Raw genomic sequence first — 22602 nt, forward strand, 5'->3', positions numbered from 1 at the left:
TGACATGACAATGTGGATCAGTAGATTTGGGAGCATCTCAGATAATCGTTTTATCCTGTGGGAGCAGGGTGAGTTTCAGCGAGTCTGAAATTACGTGTGTTCACTCCCTCTAACAAGGAGGAAAGCCCCTCTTTCTGAGTGAGGGCAGCAATTCTCAGCATTCCTCACTGTTCGCGCGTCCGGACGCAGAACACCCTTCCCTGAGGTCTCGAGAACGCTGGGAACTACATTACCCGGAAGGACCGGTGCTCAGATGAGCCAATCAAAGATCAGGGTGAAGGCATTTCCGTGCGAATTGACCTCCTCGGGGCGGCACTTCCGGTGTCCTCGAGGAGGCGACTATTTTGGCCGTTCTGGCTTTGTTCTGGTTCCGCACCGCTGTGTCACATATGACAATGTGGATCAGTAGATTTGGGCGCGAGACCAAGAAGGCGCGAGAGGCGGCGCCGTCCGCTTGACTCTGAGGCTCGGCGACGCCGCCCGGGGCCCCGCGCCAGGCCCGGGCCAGGGAGCGCCGCGCCCGGCGCCTCGTCTCCCGCCGCTCCCGGCCCCGCTCCGCCCCCGAGGCCGATGGCGGCGGCCGCGCGGAGGGAGCCGGCTCAGGTGAGCCCTCGGCTCCGGCCCGCCCCGCCCGCAGCGCAGCCCGAGCTCCAACCCGAGGGCGGGCGCTGCTCCCGGGCCTGCAGCTCAGGCCCCGGGGCCGGGCCGGGCCGGGGAGGCGCTCGTGGGACATGTGGACATGTGGCTGCGGGCGGGGTTCCTGGGCCGAGGGGCCGGAGGGGACGGTGTGAGGAGGGGTGCCCCCTGGACCGGCAGGGGAGGGGCTGCTCCTTCAGTCCGAGGGCCCCGGTGCAGGGAGGGCTGTGACCAGAGAGGGACGCGGTGCGTGTTGGGGTTTCAAAAGTTCTCCAGGAGCTGCTCGGAGAGAACGGACGGGAAGGGGTGAGGAGGCCGGGGAGGCGCAGGGAGCGGAGTCCTGGTCCGAGGGCGCAGAGCTGGTCCGAGGCGGCTCTGAGGACTGAGGCCCGGAGGCCAGTGAGTGAAGCCGAGGTCACCGGGTCGCAGGGCGGGGCGGGGTCCAGACGTGGTGGCCTGCCTCTCCCCACAGGTTTTGGGACAGAAAAAGCATTTACAGAACTTGCACAGGGAAGGAGAGGGTGTCCCAACCCCTCAGTGGTACTAACACCAGCCGTGTGATGTCCGTGATTGTGGCGTCTTGAGACTCTTCACTTGCTGCAGTCACAGCTCTCGGGTGCGGGGACCCTGAGGATACCCCCAAATCCTGTGTTCTGAGTGCAGGCCTAGGGTCGTAGAGGTGTTCCGATTTCTGGCCACCAGGATAAACAGGTGTGGAAGGTTATCCCGGGAATAGATAACCAGCATATGGTGGTCCAGTGATTGAGATTCTGCACTCTCACTGCCGCAGCCTGGGTTTGTTTCTGTCAGGGAACCACATGACGTTTCTGTCACATGTCATAATATGGTGGCTGCTTATGATTGTGATGCTGAAAGCTATGCCACCAACAGTGCAGATACCAGTAGGGTCACCCATGGTGGACAGATTTTAGCAGAGCTTCCAGGTTAAGGCAGAGTAGGAAGAAGGACCTGGCCACCCGTTTCCAAATAATTGGGCATGAAAACTCTATGATTAGCAGTGGAGTATTGTCTGTTATGGCTCAGGAAGTTGAGAAGATGGAGCAAAAAAGACTGGGCAGGGCTCCACTCTGATGTACACAGGATCTCCAGGAGTCTGAATTGACTTGATGGTGCCAACAGCTACAAAGTTGAAGAAGTTAGGGGTGACTGCAGGGTTTTGGGTTGTAGCCGCTGAAGGGATGGAAGCTCCATCAAGTGGGATGTGGAAGTTGTCGGTACATTTATTTTCCTTGGGAATGTCAGAAGTTTTATTCGGGCTCTGTTAAAGAGTCTGACATGTTTCAGAACAGTGAGCGGAGGCATCAAGTGGGCAGGTCTGGAAATCTGGGGAGGGGTTCAAATGGCTACTGTGGCTCTTGTGTGGACCCGGGTGGAGCTGTGGATCACATTTGAGAAGTGGAATTCGGGATATAGTGATAATGCTGTTGGCGAGTCAGAAAGACTGGGGTGCATGCTGAGGAATGGTTCTGTTGCTTAGCACCTGGTTGAGGTACCTGAGTATGAGAAACACAGGTGATGGAGGGCTGTCCCCATGGAAAGGTGTGGGAGAGAGCACGATCTGGCAGATGGCCAAGGCTTCCATGGGATGAGTCGGTGGAAGATGCCTTCAGAGGCAGAGGAGTAAATGAGACAAGTTGACAGACTGGCGCTCCTGCGAATTCACTACTGTTCACATTCACCAGAATTGTGTGTTGAGCCGTGAGGGGTCTGGGGTGTTCGAGTCTTGCTGTTGGGTAAGATCTGGGGTGAATGTAGTCAGTTGTGAAAGTCACTGTGCCTGGCAGGGAGATTGTAACGGGTGGGGTTTTAAGGGAGATTAAGTGGGGAGAGGCAGATTGTGGCTGCTGAGAGGACAGAAAGTGCATGACAGAAGTGGAGGAGGGTCATGGGTATCTGAAATTCACATGTGGTTCTCGGTGGCTGATCTTGAAGCAAGGATCAGAGGCAGGTGGGGAGGTCTTCAAAGCAGCATCTGGAGCTTTCCCTGGCTGTGGTATCCATCCGAGGACTGGGAAGGTACTGGATTGTGTTTGAGTTTGTGAAGCGCTCTCTGGGTGCCATGTGTCTCGTCCATGGGTGAGTGCATGGAGATGCCCGTGTTGAAGGGCAGGGAGGTGGCAGAGCTGTGGGGACTGAAGACATGAGAATGTGGTGTCTCCATCATGGTTTGCATTTACATAGGTATTGTGAGCTGAGGGCCCCAAGGCCCGTGTAGTGGGGACTTAGGGGTGAAGCATGAGCCCACGTTTAGCTGTGTCTTGTAGCTACACTCTGGAAGATGCAGGGAAGTTGCTTTGCAGGAGGGATGGGGCGCTGCCGGCCAGGCCCAGAGCTTGGGTGGCATCTATGTGTCCCCTTGCCTGTTATTTCTGAGGGCTGAACACAGTGATGATTGGGACCCTGAGGAGAGAGCGGGTGTCAGTGGCAGCAGGGCCTGGTAACCCCTCTGAGGTGGGGAGCTCTGGAGGAGGAAGAATGCGGAGTAGATGTGCGAGGTGAGGGCCTGTGGGTTCTGAGAGGGAGAAAGTTCATGGTTTCATCTGTCCCCATCCTGACAGGACAGTGTCACTTTTGGAGACGTTGCTGTGTACTTCTCCTGGGAGGAGTGGAGGCTCCTTGGTGAAGCTCAGAGGGACTTGTACCACGATGTGATGCTGGAGAACTTTGCGCTCATATCCTCACTGGGTAAGGCCCTCTCCCTCCCCGTGACCTGGACTAGGCTCTGTATTTCCTCCCACTCCTTTTCCCTAGGAGGTGCTCTGTCCTTCTCACATGTGAACTGTGGGAATTACATCCTTCTCTTTCTTTCTGGGTGGTGCTGTGTTGCTAGGGCTGGGTGTGTACCACCCTCTTATCTCCCCTGCAGCCCCAGTACCCTCTGTACTGAGCCCTCACAGGGAAGGATTCCAGGTCAATAGTCTTGCAGTGAGGCTAGTGGATGGCACCTTGCTTGCCCTCTCTGTGGCTGGGTAAATGTGTCCAGATCCATGACACTTCTGTATCCCAGGGTTTGATGGCTTCTTTTAGCTGACATTTCCTCGTGCCTGCCTGTGTGTGGAATTGCAGGTGTTGTCATGGTCACTACTTACCTGGATCGTGGGCTACTTTTAAGACCCTCTTACAGGGTTTGTATTGTTTGGATCTCTTTTTTTTGTTCCAGTGTTGTCGTTCTATTAAATGGTATGTGTTCAAGGTGTACAACATGATGATTTCATATATGTGTACATTATGAAACAATTGAATATCCATATGAAATAATGACACATCCATAATCAAGTTAAGTAACATTTCTGTCACCTCATATGGTTACTGGCTTTTTTTGGTAAGAAAACTTACAATACTCTCTCCCAATAAATTTCAAGTCTAAAATACAGTACTATAACCTATGATCACCATGTTGTACATTAGGTCTTCAGAACTTATTCATTTTATAACTCAAGGTGCATACGTCTTGACCAACAATTCCCCTTTGTCTCACTGTTCAGCCCCTTGCATTGTACCTGCTATAAATTCACCCTGTTTTGTTTGTTTGTTTTAGATTCCTCATGTACTGTCATACAGTATTTGTCTTTCTCTGACTGGCTTATTTCACTTAGCATAATGCCCTACAGATTCATCTGTATTGTCACACATGGCAGGATTTCCTTCTTTTTTAAGGCTTTGTAATACCTGAGGGGTTTGTGTGTGTGTGTGTGTACATGTACGTGTGTATTTGCATGTGCATCCTAGCATATGCATACACCACCTTTTGTCTCTGTTTATTCATTTATGGACATTGAGGTTGTTTCCACATCTTGTGTATTGTGAATAATGCTGCAGTGAAAATGAGAGGACAGATTATCTCTCCCACATTCTGATTTCATTTCCTTTGGATATATACCAAGAAATGGGATTGCTGAATCATGGTAGTTCTGTTTTGAAATTTTCGAGGAACTTCCATATTCTTTTTTATAATGGCTCTAGCAATTTCCATTCCCACCAACAGGATGCAAGGGCTCCCTCTCTCCACGTTCTTGCCATCACTTGTCTCTTCTTTTTGTGATAATAGACATCCTAAGGTGTGAGGTAATACCTTGTTGTGGTTTTGATTTACATTTTCCTGATGAGTAGTGAGGAAGAGCAATTTTTCATATACCTGTTAGTCATTTGTATACCAAATTTGGAAAAATGTCTAATCGGATCCTTTGCCCGTATTTTAATCAGATTGTTGTTTTGCTGTTGAGTTGTATGAGTACCTTATACTTTCAAAATAGTTTCCCCTTATGAGATCCATTGCTTGCAAATATTTCCTCCTGTTCTGAAGGTTGCTTTTCATTTTGTTGGTTGTTTCTTTGCTGTGTAGAAGCTTTTTAGTTTGATATAGTTCCACTTGTTTAGTTTTGATGTTTTTCCTCTGGACTTTTGGTGTCATATGCAAAAAAATCATTGCCAATACCACTGTCCAGTGGCCTATTCTATATGTTTTTCCAAGAGATTTTATATTCTCATGTTTCACATTTAACTCTTTATTCCATTTCGAGTTCATTGTTATTAGTGGTAGATGATAGGGCTCCAATTTCATATTTTTGCATGTAAATATACATTTTTCACAGCACCATTTATTGAAGAGACTATCCTTTCCCCATTGTGTGGTCTTGGCACCTCTCTCAAAGATTAGTTCACCATATATGCCTGGGACTTTTTCTGGGTTCTTTGTTCTGTTCCATTCCTCTGTGTGTGTTTTTAAACAGTACCACACAAACACAAAACAGTACCATGCTGTTTTGATTACTATGGCTTCCTAATGTAGCTTGAAATCAGGAAGTTGATAGCTCCAGCTTTGATCTTCTTGCTTAAAATGGCTTTGGCTAGTTGAGATTGTTTGTGGTTCCATATGCATTTTCAGATTCTTGTTCTATTTCTGTGAAAAGTTCCATTGGAATTTTGATAGAAATTCCATTGATTTTTGTATGTCGCATTGGGGAATATGAGCATTTTCACAGTATTAATTCTTCCAATCCAAGAACATGGGATATCTTTCTATTTATTTGTGTCTTCACTTTCTTTCATCAGTGTCTCACAGTTTCCAATGCTAGATCTTTCACTTCCCTGGTTAAATTTATTTGTACTTAATTTTTTTTTTTTAAGATTTCATTGTTTTCCTTTTTTTCCCCAAAGCCCACTGGTACATAGTTGTATATTTTTAGCTGTGGGTCCTTCTAGTTGTGGCCTGTGGGATGCCGCCTCAGCATGGCTTGACGAGCGGTGCCATGTCCACGCCCAGGATCTGATCTGGCAAAACCCTGGACTGCTGAAGTGGAGCGTGTGAACTTAACCACTCGGCCACAGGGCCGGCCCTGTATTTAATTGTTTTTGATGATATTGTTAATGTGATTGCTCTCTTAATTTCTTATTCAGATATTTCACCATGAGTGTGTAGAAACGCAACTGATTTTTGTGTGTTGATTTTGTGTCCTGCAACTTTTCTGAATTCGTTTCTTAGTTCTAAGAGTTTTTTTTGGTGGAGTCTAGGGTTTCCTATCTATAAGATTGTGTCTTGTGCAGACAGTTTTACTTCCTCTTTTGTAATTTTGATGCCTTTTGTTTCTTTTTCTTGCCTAAGTGCTCTAGGTAGGTCTTCAGAACTTGTTAAGTAGAAGTGAGGAGAGTGGGCATCTTTGTCTTGTTGCTTTTAGAGGAAAAGCTTTTAGCTTTTAACCATTCAGTATGATGGTCGTGTGGGCTTATTGTATATGGCCTTTATTATATTGAGATATGTTCCTTCTATACCTGATTGGTTGAGTTTTTAACATGAAAGTATGCTCAATTTTTGTTAAGTGCTTTTTCTGCATCTACTGAGTGGTTGTGTGATTTTTATCCTTCATTCTGTTAATACGGTGTATCTCTTTTATTGATTTGGATATGATGGACCATCCTTGCATCCCAGGGATAAATCCCACTTGATCATAGTGTCAGAGTCTTGGAATATGCTGTTGAATTTGCCTTGGTAATATTTTGTTGAGAATTTTTCCTTCTATGTTCATCAAAGATATTGGCCTGTAATTTAATTTTCTTGTAGTTTCCTTATCTTACTTTGATATGAGGGTAATGCTGGCCTGGTAAATTGAGTTTGGACATCTTTCGTCCTCTTCTGTGTTTTGGAAGAGTTGAGGAAGGATTGATGTTAATTCTCCTTAAAATCTTTGGTAAAATTGACCAGTGAATCTATCTGGTCCTGGGCTTTTCTTTGTTGGGATATTGTTTATTGATTCGGTGTCCTTACTTGTTATTGGTCTATTCAGATTTTCTGTTTCTTATGATTCAGCCTTGATAGATTGTATGTTTCTAGGAACTTATCCATTTCTAGTCAATCCAGTTCACACTAGTCTAAGTTCTTTGTGTTTCTGCAGTATCAGCTTTAATGTCTCCTGGTTCAGTTCTGATTTTATTTATTTGAGTCTTTTCTAAGTTCGTCTAGGTAAAGGTTTGTCGAATTTTATTTCTTTTCAAAAGCCAACTCTGAGCTTTGTTGGTTTTCTATTGTTTTTCCAGTCTGTATTTCATTTATTTCTGCTTTGATCTTTGTTCTTTTCCTTCCTTCTCCTAAATGTGGGCTTAGTTTGTTCTTCTTCTGATTCCTTGTGGGGTAAAGTTAGGCTCCTTATTTGAGATTTTTTCTTTTTCCTTAGTGTAGGCATTGATTGCTATAAACTTGACTCTCAGAACTGCTTTTGATAAATTCGTTTCTCTTAAGATAGTTTTATTTTTCATTTTAATTTTTTTCTTTAACCCACTGATTGTTCAGGAGTGTGTTTTAATGTCCACATATTCATGAACTATCTAGCTTTCATTTTGTTACTGATTTCGAGTTTCACACCTTTGTAGGCGAGTAAGATTCTTTTTTACATTTTTTAAAATTTTTCTTTTTCTCCCCAAAGTGCTCCAGTACATAGTTGTGTATTTTTAGTTGTGGGTCTTTCCAGTTGTGGCATGTGGGATGCTGCCTCAGCATGGCTTGATGAGCGGCACCATGTCTGCGCCCAGGATTTGAACCAGCAAAACCCTGGGCTGCCGAAGTGGAGTGCGCGAACTTAACCACTCCGCCATGGGGCTGGCCCCGAGTAAGATTCTTGATATAGTTTCAGTCTCATTAAATCTGGTAAGGCTTGTTTTGTGGCCTAACATATAATTTGTCCTAAACCATCTTCTGTGTCTACTTGAGATGAATGTGTATTCTGCTGTAGTTGGATGGAATTTTCTGTATATGTTTGTTAAGTCCATTTGGTGTAAAGTGCAGTTCAGATCAAATATTTCCCTATTGATTTTCTATCTGGATGATCCACGTGTTCTTGAAAGATGGGTATTGAAGTCGGCTATTAGTATTTTGTTGCTGTTTTTTACCTTTCAATATGTCAATACTGGCTTAATATATTTAGCTGCTCTCATGTTATGTGCATGTATACTTATAATTGTTACATCCTCTTGGTGAATTGACTTCTTTATCACTATCTAATGACTTTCTTTGTCTCCTATGACAGGTTTTGAGGTCAAGTCTATTTTGTCTGTTATAAATATAGCCACCTATAAGTATAAGCTACTTTCTTTTCATTTCCATTTGCATGGAATAATGTTTTGGATTGCTTCAGTTTCAGTTTCTTTGCGTCCTTAGAGCTAAAGTGCGTCTTTTGTAGGCAATATGTGTTTGGATCTTTTTTTGTTTATCTGGTCAGCCACTGTGTGTCTTTGGAGAATTTTGTAAGGACTTGTCAATTGCCATCTCTTTAATTGTTTTCTGGTTCTTTTATAGTCTCTTTTTTCCTGTCTTCCTTTGTGGTTTGATGATTTTCCATAGTGGTATGCTCTGATTCCTTTCTCTTTATCTTTTGTAGGTTTTTGCTTTGTGGGTACCAGGCAGTTTTCTTAAAACAGTCTGTTTTAAGCTGATAGCAACTTAATCACAAAAAAGTACCTTTTTAGTTTCCCACCCCCGTGCATTTTATCTTCTTGATGTCACAGTTTATTTTTTATATTGTGTAACCATTAAGAAATTATTGTGGGAGTTGGCCCAGTGGCGTAGAGGTTAAGTTCTCATGTTCTGCTTCGGTGGCCCGGGTTTTGCTGGTTCAGATCCTGGGTGCAGACCTATGCACTGCTTGTCAAGCTGTGCTGTGGGAGGCCTCCCACATATAAAGTAGAGGAAGACGAGCACCGATGTTAGCTCAGGGCTAATCTTCCTCAAAAAGGGAAAAAAAAGAATTATTTTGACTACAGTCGTTTTTAATATTTTTGTCTTTATCCTTTATACTAGAGTTAGGTGATTTACATACCACCATGTTACAGTATTGGTGTATTCTGAATTTGACTATATACTTGCTGTTAACAGTGTGGTTTGTATTTTCCTATTAGTAATTAGCGTCTTTTCATTTTAGCTTCAAGAACTCCCTTTAGCATTTCTGGTAAGGCCGATAGAGTGGTGATGAATTCTCTCAGCTTTTGTTTGCCTAGGGAAGTCTTTATCTCTCCTTCATTTTCAAAGGACAGCTTTGATGGATAAAGCATTCTCTTTTCTCATTTTTTTTCCTTCAGCATTTTGAATTTCTCATTTCACCATCTCCTAGTCAGCCCAGTTTCTGCTGAGAAATCTGCTTGTATCCTTATGGGAGTTTCCATGTATACGATGAGTTTCTTTTCTCTTTCTGCTTTTGAAATTCTCTTTGTCTTTGATTTTTGCAAGTTTTGTTATAATGTGTCTAGATAATGAGCTCTGTATGGGGACCTTTGAGCATCATGTGCATGGATGTCCACATCCATCTTCTGATTTGTGAAGTTTTCAGCCACTGTTTCTTTAAATAAGCTTTCTGCCCTTTTCTCCCTCATGTGTCCCTGTGGCACTCCCATGATGTGCATATTATTTCCCTTGATGGCATCCCATAATTTATGTAGTCTCTTCAGTCGTTTTTCTCCTCTGAGTGGATGATTTGAAATGACCTGAATGAAGATCACACATTTTTTACCTGCCTGATTGAATTGGTTGTTGATGCTCCTTATTGCATTTTTCATTTTGTTCATTGTATTTTACTACTTCAGAATTTGTTTGATCTTTTTTTTTTAATAATTTCTAAATCTCACCTTTTTGATTTGTTCATATACGTTTTCCTGATTTCACTGAGTTGTCTGTGTGTTTTCTTGGCTCTTGCTGAGCTTCCTTAAAACAATTATTTTGAATTCTTTGTCCAGCAGTTTGTAGATCAGCATTTCTTTGGGTTCAGTTGCTTGAAACTTATTGTGCTCCTTTGGTCATGTCGTGTTTCCTTGATTTACATGTTCCTTATAGCCTTTTGTTAATGTTTCCCCATTTGATGAATCAGTCACCTCTTCCAACCTTTAGCAGTTGGTTTTGGTGGGGAAAGGCCTTCGCCTTGTGTTGGTTGTGAGGTGACTGGCTGTGTGCAGTGTGGCAATTTTGGCTCTGGGGAGGGATCAGCCATGTAATCACTGCAGCTCCATCAGCTGAGATCAATGGTGACAGAAACTGTAGGGATTCTCAATAGCCAAGGTTCCAGGGTGGATTCATAGGTACCTCGACCTGTTGTGGTTTGGGAGGGTGTGACCCAGGACTGTGTTCAGATCATTTAACTAGTGTTTTGTTGTCATTGCAGTGCCACACATCATTTCTACTTTTTCCTTCCCCGTGGTTGGTGCTTTGTCTTCTAGTCAGTTCTCCTACTTGTCTTTTCCACTCTGATTTTTAACCCAGGGAGAATCTTGACCTCTGTGTACTTCATACCTCACCCATTTCTCTCATAACTTTTCATCTATTGCTTTGCAACATTGGGTCACATGTGCCACATTTTTACATTGTCTTGAAAAGCAGCTATTCTATTGCGATTGCTTTTCCCTGGGTTTGGACACATGCTTTTTTATTTTTGTTTTTTGAGGAAGATTAGCCCTGAGCTAATATCTGCTGCCAATTTCCTCCTCTTTTTGCTGAGGAAGACTGGCCCTGAGCTAACATCCATGCCTATCTTCCTCTACTTTATATATGTGGGACACCCACCACAGCATGGCTTGCCAGGCGGTGCCATGTCTGCATCTGGGATCCAAACAGGCGAACCCTGGGCTGCCGAGGCAGAATCTGCACACTTAACTGCTGCACCACCAGGCCAGCCCCTGGACATATGCTTTTATACAGCCTCATATCACCAGCAGTAAAGGTCCTGCAGGAATCCTTTTGCAAAGGAACAAGTTTTAAAATATACCTTTGTTGTTTGTGTCACAGCTTATCCTTATCTTCTTCCCTGGTGAGGTCTTCATCATTCTTTTGCCTTAGGGACCCGGTGATGCCCTGTAGCCACTTCCCCAATTGGATTCCAGCTCCCTTGTATGGAAAAGCATTCCGTAGACCCCTTCCTAGATGTAACAGATGCACATTTGTGATGGATTTCTCCCTCCCTTTAAAGTCAACATGTGGTTCACCAGGGTTTCTTTGTTTTCAGATTGCTGGAGTGCAACAGAGGATGCGAAGGCTCCCTTTGAACACAGCATTTCTGTAGGTGTGTCACAGGCCACGACTCCCAAGACAGGTCTGATTTCACAGAATACCCACACCTGTGAGTCATGTAGTCTGGTCTTCAGAGATATTTTTCAATTGGCTGACCACCAGGGAACACAACACAGTCAGAATACGTTTGGGTGTGAGGTGTGTACAAAACTATTTTATTTCAGTGCAAACCTCCAAAAATACCAGAAGCAGCACATCAGAGAGAAGCCCTTCAGAAGCAGTATGGACATGGCCTTGCTTGTGAAGAGCTGCAGATTCCATTTGTCAGAGAATCCCTTTACCCACGAGGAAGTTGAGAAGGACTTCGTGGCCACCTCTGGATATCTCCACCAATATGCCACTCACAACACTGAGAAGCCAACCAAAATCACCCAGTGTAGGGCCACTTTACAAAGCAGAAAAGGTCATTTCACCTGGGGAGAGTGCAAGAAATCTTTTGGTCCCAAACACACACTTGTTCAGGTCCAGGGTGTCCGCAGTGGAAGACAGTGTTTTGTGTGCCGTGAATGTGGGAAAGCATTCAGGTACAAATCCTCATTTGTTGTTCACCAGAGAGTCCACACTGGAAGAAGGCTTTATGTGTGTGGAGAATGTGGCAAATCTTTTAGGCGAACCTCAACCCTCAGTCAGCATAAAAAAATTCATTCTGGAGCGAGGCAGTGCAAGTGCAGCAAATGTGGACAATCCTTTAACCGAAAATCTGTCCTCGTTTATCCCTGGAGAAGCTACTCTGGAGAAAATTGTTACTTGTGCAGTGAATGTGCACAGTCTTTTTGCCATAGATCTATCCTTATTCGACAACGAACAGTTCACACAGGAAAAAGGCATTATGAGTGCACTCAGTGTGGGAAATCTTTTCAACGGAAATTTTATCTCATTGTACACTGGAGAGTTCACACTGGAAAAAACGCTTATGAATGCAGCGATTGTGGGAAATCTTTTACCAACAGCTCGATACTCATTCTCCACCAGAGAGTACACATGGGGGAAAGGCCTTTTCAGTGCGGTAAATGTGGGAAATCTTTTAACAACAGCTCGATACTGATTCTACACCAGAGAGTACACACAGGGAAAAGGCCTTATGAGTGCAGTGAATGTTGGAAATCTTTTAGCCATCCATCTTACCTCACTCAACACCAGAGAGTACATAGTGAACAAAGGTCTTATGAATGTAGTCAGTGTGGGAAGTCTTTTCTCTCTCCTCCTGGCCTCCGTTGTCATCAGAGAATTCACACTAAACAAAGGCCTTATGAGTGCAATGAATGTGGGAAGTGCTTTATCTCTGTCTCCCAACTCCATTCTCATCAGAGAGTTCATACTGGAGAAAGGCCTCATCGGTGCAGTGAATGTGGGAAATCTTTTTCATCTGGTTCCAACCTCAGTGATCATCAGAGAGTTCACACAGGAGAAAGGCCTTATGAATGCAGTGAATGTGGGAAATCTTTTATCCAAAGATGTCATCTTGTTAGACACCAGCGAGTTCACACAAGAGAGAGGCCTTATGAGTGCAGTGAATGTGGGAAATCTTTCACCACCATGAGGACCCTCAGTTATCATCATAAGAAAGTTCACACAGGAGAAAGGCCTTATGAGTGCAGTGAATTTAGGAAATCTTTTCCATCTCATACCAACCTCAGTAATCATCAGAGAGTTCACAAAGGAGAAAGGCCTTATGAGTGCAGTGACTGTGGAAAATCTTTTATCCAAAAATCCAGTCTTGTTGTACACCAGCGAGTTCACACAGGAGAGAGGCCATATGAGTGCAGTGAATGTGGGAAATCTTTTAGCATTAGGAGCACACTTCGTGATCATCAGAGAGTTCACACTGGAGAAAGGCCTTATGAGTGCAGTGAATGTGGAAAATCCTTTAGAGGATATTCTCATCTTATTCAACACTGGAGAGTTCATACTGGAGAAAAGCCTTATAGATGTAGTGAATGTGGCAAATCTTATACTAATAGCTCAACACTTATTCGACACTGGAGAATTCACACAGGAGAAAGGCCTTATAAGTGCAGTGACTGTGGGAAATCCTTCAGGAATAGTTCACATTTCAATGACCACCTGAGAGTTCACTCTGGAGAAAGGGATTACGAGTGCAGTGAATGTGGGAAATTGTTTAGGGATCCTTCCCAACTCAAAAAGCATTGGAGAGTTCACACTGGAGAAAGACCTTTTGAGTGTAGTGAATGTGGGAAATCATATACCAATAGCTCAACACTTACTCAACACCGGAGAATTCACACTGGAGAAAGGCCTTATAAGTGCAGTGAATGTGGGAAATCTTTCATGAGTAGTTCACATTGCAATAAACACCAGAGAGTTCACACTGGAGAAAGGCCTTATGAGTGCACTGAATGTGGGAAGTCATTTAGGGATAGTTCCCAATTTAGTAAACACCAGAGAGTCCACACTGGGTAAAGGCCTTATGAGTATAGTGAATGTGGAAAATGTTTTGCCTTTAGCTTGAGACTCAACACCAGAGAGTTCATACTAGAGTAAGGGTTTGTGAGCGCACCCAATGTGGGAAATCTTTAACCCAAAGCTCCGCACTCTGTCAACATGAGAGACTTGACACTGGATCAAGTTCTTATGAGCCAAGCAAATGTGGAAAATTCTTTAGCTGTGTTTACTCCACATTGATTGTTGATGCTGCATCAAGCCTAATGAGTGCAGGGAATGTCAAAAATGATTTCCTAAAACTCTGCTCTCATTTACCACTGGAGAATTCACAATGTAGAAAGTCCTTATGCTGTACCAAATGTGGTGAATCATTTTTATTTTTTTTCCTTTTTTCTCCCAAAACTCCCCGTTACATAGTTGTGTATTTTTAGTTGTGGGTCCTTCTAGTTGTGGCATGCGGGACGCCACCTCAGCATGACTTGATGAGCGGTGCCCTGTCTGCACCCAGGATCCAAACTGGCAAAACCCTGGGCTGCTGAAGCAGAGCATGTGAACTTAACCACTGGGCCACGGAGCCAGCCCCGGTGAATCATTTCTAATTTGGCCTTTTTACCACCTTTTTGTGCTATTTCACTGTTGTTTTAATTGCATTTCCCTAAGGATTCCTGATGAGCAGTTTTTCAGATGTTCGTTTGCTGCCTATATGTTTGTGATAAAATGTCTGCTGATATCTTTTTCTTATTTCTCTATGAACTTTGGCTGTTTCCCTTTTCTTTGACAAATAGGACTGTGAAGCAACAAAGATGTGTGTTGGAATTTTACTCATTCTCAAATACACAAGTGACTTCCTTTTATAATGGAATAATTTTCAGTACTGGAAGAATATATCCTAATTTTCTTCAAAATTTTTTATGCTTTGCACAATGTAATGGACACATATATCATACTTTTTAAATACTAATTTGTGTTAATACATTCCTCATCTGTTTCTTAAGTCCAGACATTCAGTAATACAATAAAGTCTTGCCTTGTGGTGTTTGCCCATTTTCCTCATCTGTCATTGGTAGGTTGGAGCAGATGGGGAACTAGGTGGCATCAGGATGGATTGGATGCTCAAAGCCCCATGGGGAGGGGAAGAGGAGGGCAGTGATCAAACACCCCAGGGTGCCAGAGTTTCAATCTCAGATCCCCATCCATTGCTGGAACTTACAGAAAATGACCGTTTCCTCCTGTATAAAATGGGAACTAGAGGTGACCTTTTGCCTGGGCCATTGGAAGAGGTGCAGAGCCGAGGTGCCCATTCACTCTGCAGCAGCTGCACCTGTCTTCACCTGTGTGCAGTGACAGGGGCAAGGCACCTCTTTGTCCCTGTAGGCAGGAGTGGCTGTAGCGTACTGAGGTCTCACTGGGTTCCCCACTAGGGAATGTCTCGGTGGCATGCTGGAGCTACTGGAGGCTCAGTTCACCGACTGTGATGTGCAGGTCATGATGGCATTTCCCTTGGCCTCTGAGGATCAAAAAAGTAACAAAACACACTGAGTTCTTACTTTTTGAGTATTTTCTTTTTAATTCTCACAATAACTTGGAGAAGTGGGAATCATTATGGTATTGAATAAATTTAGCTTTAAGAAAACTGTACAGTGATTTCAAATCTCCTGGGCTTTCAAGCAAAGTGGGAAATGCAGAATTTTATGTAGAAACAATTCTCCAACACCTTAATGAGGTATAATTTACACATTAAATAGCACATATTTAATCCATAAACTTTGAAATATATTTGTAAAAAACTATGTATGTGTATGTGGATAGGACATTCTCATCCCACCCAGCCCACAAAAACAGATCCAAGTGCACATGCAAACACACACTGGTAAACCCAGCATCGTGAATAAAATAATGAACATAACAGTCTTTCCACACATTACATCCTGCCCCCAGCGAATCTCCTCCTCCCTGCCTTCCGTGGTCTTTGTTCCCTAGACAACCATTTGTTTGACTTTATTTCTGTATAGATTCTTTCCTTTTCTAGAATTTTAAATAAAGCAAATCTTTTTTTGTGTGATTTTTTTAAAAATGATTTTATTTTTCATTTTTCTTCCAAAGACCCATGGTACATAGTTGTGTATTTTTAGTTATGGGTCTTTCTAGTTGTGGCATGTGGGATGCCACCTCAGCATGGCCTGATGAGCAATGCCATGTCCACACCCAGGATTTGAACTGGCTAATCCCTGGGCCACTGAAGCAGAGTGCATGAACTTCACCATTCGGCCACAGGGCCAGCCCCTTTCCTGTGATTTTTTTTTGTTGAGTTCATAATAGTTTACGTCAATATGACATTTCAGTTTTCCATTGTTTCTTGACTGTCACCACATAAGTGCTCCCCTCACAGCCTGTGCCCACCCCCTACTTCCCTTCCCGTGGTAACCATGGAACTGTTTTCTTTGTCCATGTGTTTGTTCATATTCCACAAATGAGTGGAATCATCTGGTGTTTGTCTTTCTCAGTCTGGCTTATTTCACTCAGCATAATTCCCTCTGGGTCCTTCCATGTTGTTGCAAATGGGATGAAGTTGTCCTTTTTTATGGCTGAGTAGTATTCCATTTTATGTATATACCACATCTTTATCCAATCATAAGTGGATGGGCACTTGGATTGTTTCCAAGTCTTGGGTATTGTGAAGAGTGCTGCAACAAACAGGGGTGCATGTGTTACTTTGGATTGTTGATTTCAAGTTGCTTGGGTAGAAACCCAGAAGTGGGATAGCTGGGCCATACGGTAGTTCTGTTTTTAGTTTTTTGAGGAATCTCCATATACTGTTTTCCATAGTGGCTGCACCAGTTTGCATTCCCACCAGCAGTGTATGAGGGTTCCCTTTTCTCCACTCCCTCTCCAACATTTGCTATTTAAGAGGAGTAAGACGGTATCTTAGTGTAGTTTTGACTTACATTTCCCTAATGATTAGTGATGTTGAACATCTTTTCATGTGTTTATTGGCCATCTGTATATCTTCTTTGGAAAAATGTCTGTTTGTATCCTCTGCCCACTTTTTGATCAGGTTGTTTGTTTTTTTATTGTTCAGTTGTGTGAGTTCCTTATATATTGGGAAGATTAACCCCTTGTCAGATACATGATTTGCAAATATTTTCTCCCCATTGGTGGGTTGTCTCTGTTTTATTTCTAGTTTCTTTTGCCTTGCCAAAGCTCTTTAATCTGATGAACTCCCACTTGTTTTTTTATTTTGTTTCCCTTGTCTGAGAAGACGTGATATTTGAAAAGATTCTTTTTAGCTTGATGTCAAAGAGTGTACTACCTATATTATCTTCCAGGAGTTTTATGATTTCAGGACTTAACTTCAAGTCTTTGATCCATTTTGAGTGTATTTTTGTGTACGGTGTGAGATAATGGGCTACTTTCATTCTTTTGCATGTGGCTGTCCAGTTTTCCCAACACCATTTATTGAAGAGACTGTCTTTTCTCAGTTGTATTTTCTTGGCACCTTTGTCAAATATTAGCTGTCTGTAGATGTGAGGTTGAATAAAGCAAATCTTTATTCCGTTTTTTGTGGTTTCTTTCCTACTGCATAATTATCTTGAGTTTTATTGTTGTGTGTATGATTAGTTTATTCTTTTATCACTGAGTAATCTGTTGTATGGATAGAATACAATGTTTTATCCAGTAATCTATTTTATTAATTTTATGTTTTCAGTTTTGAGGTATTACGGATAAATCTACCATAGACATTTATATCAAGGCTTTATATAAAAATATGTTTTAGTCTTTTGAGTTAATATCTAGGAGTATAATGCCTGGGTCAGATGGCAGGTTAATATTTTTGTCTCTAAGAGACTGCCTAACCATCCCAAAGTGGTCATACAATGTCACATTTCCACCAGTAGTGTGTAAGAATTTGAGTATTCAAGATCCTCACCAACACTTCCTGTAATCAGTCTTTCTAATACTAGCCATTCTAATGTGTGTTACTTGATTCTTCTTGCTAAATAAATAAATGAAGGTATAAAATGAAGCACAGTGTCTGGTAGGCTGCTTTGACATCAAGAGGCAACATTTCCACAACAGGAATACTATGTATCCATCAGGGGGCATGGAAGATGGGCCAGCTTGATGGCTTCCTAGAGCAGGAAGAAGTCGGCACATGTCTGGGCTGTGGCACAAGCAGTCCTGCCACTGCAGCAATATGATTCCGCAGACTCCTTGGTGTGGATGGTGTCTGTGGTGGAGAAGGATGCAGTGTAGGGTGTTAACAAGTCCCATCCAGGGAATCGTAGTGCAGGCTGCTGAGGCTCTGGAGGAAGTCCATGCCACTTGCAGTACAGATTTATAAATCACTATGAAACAACTTGTGTTGTGTCACTGTGCCCACATAATAACAGAAGACTGAAATACGGGGCATCATCTCCATGCATCCAGAACGACCCACTGTGAGGAGAGTTCTCTTGGACCATCCAAGTCATAAGGTCAGACGGGCACTGCTGAGTTCCATTGTACGGGAGAGATGTACAGGCAGGATCGAGCCAGATCAACTCCAGAGAGCACAAGCAGGCTGCATGAGCAGGTAGGGGAGACCCCAGCACGATAGGAACAGCTCACTGCAGTATCCTGGGTATCCTGGGTGATCTGCACAGCCAGCTAAGGGGAGGAGAAAGCCTGAGCTTGGGTTCTGCTTGGGTCACTTTGATTTATGAGGGAAGTAGAAATTAGTGGAGGCTACATTACAGCTACAATCAGGATGTCCTGGAAAGACAGTGGAGAAGACAAACTTTCCCAATGGGTGGAGCTGTGAGCTGGTCATCCATTTTGTGTGGAATAATAAGTATCCCGAGGTGACAACATATATAGATCCCAGGGCAGCAGCCGATCTGCCCTGGCAAAGAAGGAAGAGTCGAGAAGGTAGTTGATGAGAAGGTCTGGTGTAGAGGCATGTGGATGCACTTACGGGAATGTGAACATATGGGAAGTGTGTGGTTTATTAAAACACCCCCCAAAACATTACCAGCCACCCTGGAATGGGCACCATCGCCACATGAGTGGTCTGGAACTCCAGCCCTGCTCTTGCCCCTGGGACCTTATACCGTCTGTTTCTTCTCCAAGGAACATCTTCCCCATATATCCTCACAAGTCACTCTCTCCCGCCCTCTAGTTGTGTGCTGCAATACCGTCTCCACAATGAGAACAACCCTGAGCCCTCTATTTCCTTGAAATCCTCCTGACTCCACATGCTTGTCATTTTCATTGCTGCTCTGTTTTATATTTGCACACGTGTCACCTTATAATTTACTGTATTATATGTTTTCTTTGTAACTATTGGCTACTCCCCTCAGTTTGAATGAAGGCTGTATGAGGACACATTTCTTTGTTCCCTGATGTATGACACCTGTCTGGATGAGCCTGAGTCAGATGAGATACTCGGTGAATGTTTGTTGAAGCTTTCCTTCCACATTCTTCCACATCGTTCTACTCTCACCTTGCCATTCCTTTCCCTCCAGGTTTGTTTTTCCTCAGAGTTGTGATGATTGAAAAGGATTCCCACTTTGAAGAAACAAGAATTTCATGGTAGCCAAGTTTCCAGCATAGCCATGGGCTCTACTTAAATTTTCTCACATCTTAGAACTCAGTGTCTCCTAGTCAACACATCTGTTCCCAGGATTCACGGATCCTTTTCTCCTCTAGCTCTTGAGTCTTTCTCAATGGACATCCCCATTAATCTGTTTGAGTAACCCTCTGTAACTTGCTCACTCCTCCCTTGTTTTCCAGAGAAACTCTCCACTCCCTCTGCAGACACTGCCGCCGTACTTCCCGGTGAAATGATAATCACTTCCCAGCAAGGAGATGAGCTGCTTGTGTCCCAAACCTTCATGTCAGGTTCAGGTGCCCACTTCCACGCTTGCACAGATGCATCACTGCAGCCACTGTCCTGGCAGCAGATGTAAGTTTGGGAAGTAACCACTGTTACCAGATAAATCTTATGTTCTTATGAAGGAATACACCACGTCTCAGAAAATTCAGTAAGAAATGTTACATAGAAAAAGAGTTGTACTTTCTGAGGCCACAAATAGTGACATAGAAGTGGAAGGGCCATATTGTAAAGGACCCAGAGGCATTGTCCCTCTGGGTCATCTCATGTGCTTGCCTTCAGACTGCGTAGTATGTCCACTATGTTTCTTCTTATAACCTGTCTGGATTATTCTTGTTGAGCAAACACACTAAACCTCACAACATCCATTCTAAGAGCTTCACTCCACGTAACATGAAGAGCAAGGAGACAGTGTATTTTATTTGCAATTTTTGTGTGGATATTTAATATTTTTATAGCAATTGTTGGATATACATGTCTGAAAAAAGTGAGGAAGCAAGCTGTGTTTCTCAAGACACATGCAAGTTTACTAATCCCATTTCTGAGGGCTCCACCCTTATGGCCTCATCCAGTCCTAATTATTATTCTCCATCGCTACCACCTCTTGATGCCATAATCTTGGGGAGTGTGATAGTGTTTTAATACATGAATTTTTGGGAATCCAGACATTTCTTCTATAAGAACTACTTCAGACCACAGTTTTGCAGTTTCTTAAGCAACAAAAATGTTTACCATCTGACCCCAGCAATATACTCCTAGCTAAAAAAAGCCAAACATATTTCCATATAAAGAGGTGATATAAACATCTGTGGAAATTTTATCTGTAATAGCCAAAACCTGGAAACAATCCAGATTTCCAGTAAGAGGTGAATGGATAAACACTTTGTGTTCTATTCATACAGTAGAACATTATTCAGCAATAAAGAGAATAAACTAGTCATACACAGAACAATGATAAAACTCAAGTAGTTATGCAGTAGGAAGGAAATCACAGAAATGTTATGAAAATTTGATTTATTTAAAATTAGAGAAAAGGAAAATGAATCTCTACAGAAATAAAGTCGACAAATGTTGTCTAGGGAAGGAAGACCATGGAAGGCAGGGGGAGAGAGATTCTCTAGGGGCAGGAGGTAATGTTGGGAGAGAGAGTTATGGTCAGTATTGTGTTCATGATGATGAACTCACCCGTGTGTATGTGTGTGTGAGTGTGATTATAAATAAATACATACACACTTATATGAGTACACATAATTTGTACAAGTTAAACATGTAGTTTTTTATATGCTAATTGTACAGTAATGAAGATTTGGAGAGTTGGTTCTACATAAAATTCTCTTGGAATTCCACTGCTCTTGGAGACCTGGAAGATTTGAAATTCCTATACTCACCTATTATCTCTCCATGTCTTGGGACTGTCATCCTTGTATAAGTGGAAGGAAAAATTGGCCAATTCATTTTTTCTTGCCTATGCAGCGATGCCATTCAGGTAAAGCTACAGGCTTCTACAAAATCTTTAGACTGCTCATACAGCCAGGGACCTGGGCCATGAGGGACACAGCACTGGATGTACTGAGAATTTCTGTACATGCTCATGGTGCACCTCCATATTCTTGGGAATATTTGAGGAGGTCCCAGAAGAGGCATGTCTTCTCTACTCACCGAGGAGGCCAGCTGGTGGAATTAAGGGACATGCATCACAAATGTGCCCTCTCCATGTCCCCCACCGCAGGGGAGGATTTTTGAGTTTTCCAATTTTGGACACAAGGAAATGGAGGCCAAACAGCAGGGAGGGACTTGGTCAAGGTCACAGTCCTGGGAATGGGCACAGTTGAAGTCATACTCAAGTCTCCAGGCTCTGCAGCTCCCTAGTGCATCATGGGCCATGAGGACGTCTCAGGGTTAGAGGTTCTGAGAAGCCCCGTGGTTCTCTCCTTGCCCCTGGGAAACAGAAGGGGCTGGAAGCTAGAGAGTGCTGGGGGCAGTGGGGAACTTAGGGACAGGAGGTGGCCTGAGGGACAGAGGGGCTGAAAGAGGGGTGAGGGACAGAGAGGGCCAGAGTCCGCCCATTCCTGAAGCTAACTGGAAGTGATCTGATTGCTCTTGTACAGCCCACCCCATCCCACCCCATACTCCTGCCCACTGAGACCACTGTTTCAAGGTGTTCTGAGTAAAGGTATCTGCCTCCTGGGATTGGACTGATTACCTCCCACCAAGTGTCCTCATGCACCAACATTCATGCATCAAATATGTGAGTCTCCAGGTTGGGCCAAGGTGTGCACCTGGCTCCCTGTTCTCACTCCCATCAGGGCATCATCAAACCTGTAGGGTTGAAGGAGAGGGTTGTTCCCTATGTCAGGCTGTGCCTTGTGACATTTAATCCACAGATACTGTGCGATTGTATGTGCATGTTTATGTGTGTGTGTCCCACACATCTGCTTTGGGGTGTTCCTATCACGTGCCTGTCTTATAAGTCTCTGTGCAGGGCTGGCCCTGTGGCCGAGTGGTTACGTTCGCGTGCTCCGCTGCAAGCAGCCCAGTGTTTCATTGGTTTGAATCCTGGGCATGGACATGGCACTGCTCATCAAACCATGCTGAGGCAGCATCCCACATGCCACAACTAGAAGGACCCACAATGAAGAATATACAACTATGTACTGGGGGGCTTTGGGGAGAAAAAGGAAAAAAAGAATCAGTCTCTGTGCAGTATGTATGTGTTCCTGTGGCCACTCCTGCTGTGATGTGTCAGCATCTACATCCTATCCCACAGGTCTCTGGTGTTTTGCATGTGCAGATTGTGTGTCTTGTGTCTGTCACACGTGTGTCCTGTGATCAGTGTGGTACATGTGTATGTGGGTCCAGGCTGTGTTGAGAGTGTCAGCGTCCTACACCTATCACAAAGCATCCTCAGGATAGAGAGCACCTGCAAATTGGACTGAGGTTTGTCAGTACTACACACAGTCACAGAGATTTGTGTGTGTCTTTAGGCTGTGCTGCAGTTTAACCAGGACTATTGTTACACACCTTGGACCTACAGATTCTGAAATATCTGTGTTTCCCACTATGCCATGATATGCCAGGAAAACACAATCACACTGTATGTGTTTCTAGGTGTGTCACCATCACACACTCA

General features: G+C 43.6%; 1 protein-coding gene across 1 annotated transcript; it reads left to right on the forward strand.

Moving 5' to 3' along the window:
* Window positions 1-327: 327 nt before the first annotated feature.
* On the forward strand, window positions 328-15721 carry LOC124249661 (zinc finger protein 418-like). The gene is made up of 3 exons (XM_046680853.1): window positions 328-603; window positions 3216-3342; window positions 11133-15721. The coding sequence occupies exons 1-3, from the start codon at window positions 571-573 to the stop codon at window positions 13616-13618; spliced, it is 2646 nt and encodes an 881-aa protein (XP_046536809.1). The 5' UTR covers window positions 328-570; the 3' UTR covers window positions 13619-15721.
* The last annotated feature ends 6881 nt before the right edge of the window (window positions 15722-22602 follow it).

This window comes from Equus quagga, chromosome 13 (assembly GCF_021613505.1).
Source record: "Equus quagga isolate Etosha38 chromosome 13, UCLA_HA_Equagga_1.0, whole genome shotgun sequence".
Lineage (NCBI taxonomy): Eukaryota > Metazoa > Chordata > Mammalia > Perissodactyla > Equidae > Equus > Equus quagga.

Coding starts and splice junctions, on each gene's coding strand:
- LOC124249661 (XM_046680853.1), top strand. CDS start 571: ATGGCGGCGGCCGCGCGGAGGGAGCCGGCTCAG. Junction 604..3,215: donor CGCGGAGGGAGCCGGCTCAG/GTGAGCCCTCGG, acceptor CCATCCTGACAG/GACAGTGTCACTTTTGGAGA. Junction 3,343..11,132: donor TGCGCTCATATCCTCACTGG/GTAAGGCCCTCT, acceptor CTTTGTTTTCAG/ATTGCTGGAGTGCAACAGAG.